Genomic DNA, 6,072 nt, shown 5'->3' on the forward strand with positions numbered 1-6,072 from the left:
CTCATCCCCCCCATGAAAGCAGGGTTGGGGTCATGGTGCACAAGGCACAGATGTGGAATGGGGCTGTGAGGAACAAAAGTGAAAGGGTGTGGAAGGACACGAAGGGCCCCCCAACACAGCCTGTCATACCACCAGCTACAGTGGAACACAGAAGCTGTATTTCTGTGTTGGCCCAAAAATACAGAAGTCATAGTATATATTTCTACTACTGAGAATATTATTTTGTAGGTTAAGATGGGCTTTTCATACACAGCTGTTCAAGAGAACCTTTTCTCTCCTCTGTCTGCAGCCTGAGCAGAAGACGTGGCTCAGTTTGCTCACAGCATGGATAACGGCAGTGATCCTGTTCTTCTCCTCACCTTGCTGCTGCAGAACACGAGCAGCCCCAAGGCCTCCAGCCCTGCTGGCTACGAGGTGGCAGAACCTCCATCCCCAGGAGGCAGCTCCAGCAGGAACCACTCCCTGGTGGAGTACGGGCTGAGGCCGGGGGAAATCGCAGCTGCCGGCGTGGTCTGGGGAGCTCTGTGGCTGATCTCCGTCCTGGGAAACTTCCTGGTGTGCCTGGTGATCCACAGGAGCAGGAGGACACAGTCCACCACCAACTACTTTGTGGTGTCCATGGCCTGTGCAGACCTGGTGAGCAGCGTGGGCAGCGCGCCCTTCCTGCTGCTGCAGCTGAGCTGGGGGCGGTGGATGCTGGGCAGCGGCGTGTGCCAGCTGGTCCGGTACCTGCAGTACCTCACGCCCGGGGTGCAGACCTACGTGCTCCTCGCCATCAGTGTGGATCGCTTCTACACCATCGTCTACCCCCTCAGCTTCAAAGTGTCCAGGGGGAAAGCCAAAAAAATGATTTTGGCCTCTTGGCTCTGCGGTGCTCTTTTTGCATCACCGGCCTGTTTTCTCTACGGGTCCAACAGCGACCAGCACTGCGACTTCTTCCTCCCCAGTTCTTGGCAAGGATCTGCCTATGGTATCACCCACCTCCTCTTGGTGTTTTTGATCCCATCCCTCCTCATTATCCTTTTTTACCAGAAAGTCATTAAGTACATTTGGAGAATAGGCACGGATGGAATGACTGTCAGGAGAACAACAAATATTGTTCCAAGAACAAAAGTGAAAACCATCAAGATGTTCTTAACGTTAAACTCGATGTTTCTCCTGTCCTGGCTGCCTTTCTTCATGGTACAGTTGTGGCACCCACAGGAAACAGACTACAGAAAGAGCTCCTTGCTTTTCCTGGCCATCACCTGGATCTCTTTCAGTTCTTCAGCCTCTAAGCCAACCCTCTACTCCATCTATAATGCAAACTTCAGAAGAGGGATGAAAGAAACTTTTTGCATGTCTGCCATGAAATGCTACAGAAGCAATGCGTACACCATCACCACCAGTTCCAGGATAGCAAAAAAAAATCATGTTGGTATTGCAGATATTCCAGCTACAGCCAAAAGTGTCACCAAAGACTCCACCTATGATGCTTTCAACAGAGAAGCCAAGGAAAGAAAACTTGCCTGGCCTATTCCATCCAATCCCCCAAATACGTTTGTCTAGTTTGGCTTCATTGTTTTGAAAAGTTACTCTGTGTACCCTCAGAAGAAGTTTTCTCTTCTTTTGAACCAATGTATAGCTACATATTTTTAACCCAGCTTTTAGTGGGTGGAGGGTGGGGTGGGGGAGGAAGAGATGTTTTATTTTATTAAATGCCTTGGGTTTGACGCATTTGTTCTATTTCATTTTGATTACTACATTCTGCTTTGGGAGACTCTTCTCCCAGAATCATAAGCAGTGCTTAGCTGCAAAATAAGACTCCTTACATGCTCTATCTGTAGGGAGAAAAGGGAAAGAAAGAAAGAAAAACTGCTTGTTTTAATCTCTTTACAGGATGGGCCACGGTGCATAAATACCTAAATCCACCCAAAGCCATCTAGGCTTCCTTCTGCAAATACAGTTGGGCTGGGGTTGTCCATCCTGTTAAGACCCCACAGGTAAGATGTCCATATGGGGGCCCTGTTGGCTTCAGCCTGAGCCTCGTCAGTGACAAAATTCCCACTGGCCCAGCAGGCTCAGCACTGGACGCTTCTGCATCTTTGTCCTTGCACTTCTCCAGAGGTTTTGTGGTCTAAACTGCCCAGGAAAAGTCCCCTCCTTGGTCTCACCTTCCCCAGCCCCTCAAGCTCCTTCTACCCCCAGGCTGGTGCACCCACCCAGAGCTGGCACAGCTGGGAAGAAGAACTGCTGAGCAAAAGAGTCCACAAACTGTGCTGGGCACCCAGGGCCTCCTCATATCTGAAACTGGCTGTGTCTCCTGCTCTATGTCCTTTCTGGCACCTGCAGCAAAGAGTGACCTCTTCCAAACAGGTGCAGGAAGGTGAGCTCTGTAGTCCCACACTGGCCTGGCAGCACCTTGCACTGTTTGGGCATGTTTGAAGAGGTCCCCAATGGGTGTCCCAGAGGACACAACCTCCAAGGGACCTGTGGCTGCAGGTGGAGCCGACTCCTGCTGCTCTATCTCTGCCAGCACAGTGAGAAAATAACCCAATGGGAATGGCTGGCTCTTCAGTCCTGCTGGGACAGGGAATGACAGTGGAGACCAGGAGGAGAGGCAGGAGCTTCTTGGCAGGCCCCTCTCCCCCCCTCAGTGTTGATGAGCTAAAACAGACACTGTGCATGGGGGACAAGGGTCTGTGAGTGTGGACACCTTGGGTCCTGCTCTTGAAGAATGTGTTTTGGAGGCAAACTGGACTTCCTCCCTAGGGGATGTAGGTCCACTTTTATCACTAGGAGGAGGTAACAACATAGCTAGGCCCCAGAAGCTCTATTTCAGTGCTAACTCAGAAATACAGAGGTGCAGGTGTCAGCTATCCCTCCTCATACTTATGCTTCAAAATCTCCAGCTCCTGCTGTCTGCTGGCAAGAGACATCCCTAGTCACAACCCCCTCAGAGAATGATTATATTTTTTTTTTTCTGCTTTCAGAGCAAATGCAGCACACTTGGGTTCCTATTCATGCCTGGAGCCTGGAAGTGCTGCAGCAGTGAAAATGAATAGAACAAGAGCAGCAGGTGCTTTAGGGTGTAATAAACAGGGCTGAGTGTCTCCCTCTGCCATCAGCAGGGAGCAGGAGCACACACGTTGGAGCTCCAAGCTGATATCCTCTGAGGAGAATCTCTGCTGGAAACGTGGGAAGGGAGAATCCTTTTTGTTGAGAAATAATCCCACATGTCTGATAAAAAAAAAAAAAAACAAAACAAAAAAAAAAAAAAAAAAAAACACACAAAAAAAAAAAAAAAAAAAAAAAAAAAAAAAAAAAAAAACACCAAAAAAACCTTCCTTCCTCCTCCTCTATGACACAAAGTAGCGTTGGAAGAACCCTCGCTGACCACAGGAACTCTTCCAGTATGTATTTCACAAATTCAGAAATCCCCATTAAATAAGGATCTGGTATTTCTCATTAAAGCTACTAGCAAAAATTCCCATGAACTGGGAGATGAGAGGACCTTGAAAGTGAGACAAGACCAGTATTTTCTGTCTGGTTCATATTCTGACCTCATAGTTTCTTGCTGAAACACCACCATATGCTTAGGGGGATTTTGCCATTTAATTGCCTCTGACATAGTAAAATCAGATCTAGACTAAGCAAGCCAGGTCAACTTCACAACACTATTTTTAACTTCGAATTGGAGATTGAAACACAACGGTTGTTTTTTTGGTTAGTAGTTTTATTAAAGAGAAGGAACTGAAGAGAATGAGCCCTGAGGTGACAGAGGACCTCAGGGTCATGGTTACCCACCTCCTGCTAGGTCAGAGTCCAGAGACACACAGGACACTTCTTTCTTCAATTGTTTCCCCACCTTTCAAAAGGTGGGCAGGAAAAGTCCAGGATTGGCATGACACAACAGCTAGGGACACCAGGCTGGAAGAGCTGGTAGTTCTGTGCTGACATCATGGGCTCTAACCAGCCCTGCAACCATGAGTGAAGTCTGGAGGTTTGGTCTCTTAAACCACCTTTCCACATCAGTGGGATCCCAACCACACTTGTATCAGAGTGAGCATGGCTCTGCTTGCCATGGCTTCTTTTAACACAGACTACACTGGTAAAAACATAAGAGAAAATATGAATTTTTTATGAATATTTCTTTCATAAAGAAAGCTTTCTCACTCCTTCCATCATTTTAGGACAGATGCTGGACAGATGGACAGATGGGTTTAGGATAGGGAGGTTTGGTAGCACCAATGCCAGGCACCTCCTGGTTTGCCAAGGCCCAAGAAGTGCCAGAGACAGAAGGCAGATCGTGGATTATCTAAGCAAGAAGTGGAAAATTCTGTCGGATTTGCCTGATCAATATAGACACAAAACAAACAGAATAAACTCCCAGTTCACAAACACATCTCAACCCCATCTGCAAAGGAGAAGTTCAGGGAGAAAGCACTCCTGGATCTCTTGCCCACTCATCCCTTAGTTTTAAATGTTTCCTGTGTAAGAACATGATACAGGGCCAACCATTAGATTTTTTCATTTTTTCCATTAAGCAGACACACATTAAGTAAAAATTCTATCACTGCCGTTTATACTTGGTATTAAGTGGCTTGCCCTTGGGAACTCCTATTACAAATTGTCAAATTATGTCCCTTCCTTTTTATTTCAGCAGAAAGTTGGATTTTCATTTAAGTACGTTTTAAAAATTTCCAGTTGAGGGGTTGGGACTACTGAGAAGCAGAGACTCACATCACTTAGGCCTATTTTTCCACCAGCCTCACGGAGGTGACACCAAAGTGGCTATCACTAATAATTGGACTTAAGGGTTTCCATATGCCCACTAAATAATCCTCAGAGTTTTTTTCAGTCTCCTCAACTCAACCCATTTAAATTCAGATTTAACTGACATTGATTTAGGAGTTGGTTTTCCAAGGTGCTGAACACACGCCATCAATTGCAGCTGAAATTCTGAGTACTCAGCCCTTCTCAATATCAGATCCTTCCTGTTTAAAAGAACAAAAAGCAGATTTGAAGTTTATTAAAGCCAGACCCATGTACTCAAAGGAAGGGTTATTAGCTCCCTAAGTGATTCTGTAAGCTAATATGTCTTTATTAGTTGGCTCTTTTCAACTTAGCAAGTGTTGTGGAATAGGCCATTATAAATTACAGAAGCTTTATTTGAACTGGCTTCTAGTAAAACATAACACACCTACAGGAAGATTGTTGTATAAATGTCACCTCCTGATGAGCAGCCTGGACTAAACCACAGATTTTTTTTTTTCCATACCACTGCTAATGCACACAAAGTCTTTAATTTGTTTCATGAAACTGGTCCCTGGATAATATTCAGAAGTGACAAAGATGGCAGCAATTCCTTTGTGTGCAGCATCTCATCCATTTTACACCAGCTCTCAATTTGGTCCTATGTTTGCAGGGGAAGAGAAAAAGAAAAAAAAAATTACATCACTAAATAATTACATTTGTTCTTGTCTCATGCCTGGGCAGACAGAATTTTTCTCTGCATGCACCAGTAAAAGGAAGAGATGGATTTTGGGAAGAGGGACTGATCAGAGACTTGATTTTTTTTTTTGAGGCCATGTAGAATTAGGCAGCAGAAACCACATACAGGTGGATGTAATTACCCACCTTGTTTCCTAAGGCACCACAACTCTTCTCTTCGACCCTTTTGTGTAGAAGTGGAGATTTACCATCTCCACTTCTACACATACTCCACAGAGTCCCTTCCCATATTGAACCAAACGCAGGAAGGAAAATGATTAAGAAGTATCTGGAGTTAGCAAGATTTCAGTCACTAGCTAGCTGTAAATGCAGCAGGAGTAGCCCTGAGTCACTGCTGGGAGCTCATCTGCCCTCTGGCTTTTTGCAGACTCTGAAACAGCTCTTACCACATTACTGACTTGGTCTTTGACACTCATTCAGGGCATCTTTGTCAGAATCTTCATTCTTGGGCTTGTATGGTGTTTTGGTTTTGGTTTTTTTTTTGTGTAAGAAGAGGGATGCTGAGGACATGGCCCTCAGCACCAACTGCATCTTGAAAGATCACTCCCTGCACATTGATCACAGTAACTGCCAGAAGAA

At 45.6% G+C, this 6,072-nt stretch overlaps 1 protein-coding gene across 1 annotated transcript; it reads left to right on the plus strand.

Moving 5' to 3' along the window:
• Positions 1-318: 318 nt before the first annotated feature.
• LOC310908109 (putative G-protein coupled receptor 19) lies at positions 319-1,548 on the plus strand (the record flags this gene model as incomplete). Its single annotated transcript, XM_083858789.1, has 1 exon — positions 319-1,548. The coding sequence occupies exon 1, from the start codon at positions 325-327 to the stop codon at positions 1,546-1,548; it is 1,224 nt and encodes a 407-aa protein (XP_083714915.1). The 5' UTR covers positions 319-324.
• Between the last annotated feature and the right edge of the window lie 4,524 nt (positions 1,549-6,072).

This window comes from Zosterops lateralis (assembly GCF_965231275.1).
Source record: "Zosterops lateralis genome assembly, chromosome: 4".
Taxonomy (NCBI): Eukaryota; Metazoa; Chordata; class Aves; order Passeriformes; family Zosteropidae; genus Zosterops; species Zosterops lateralis.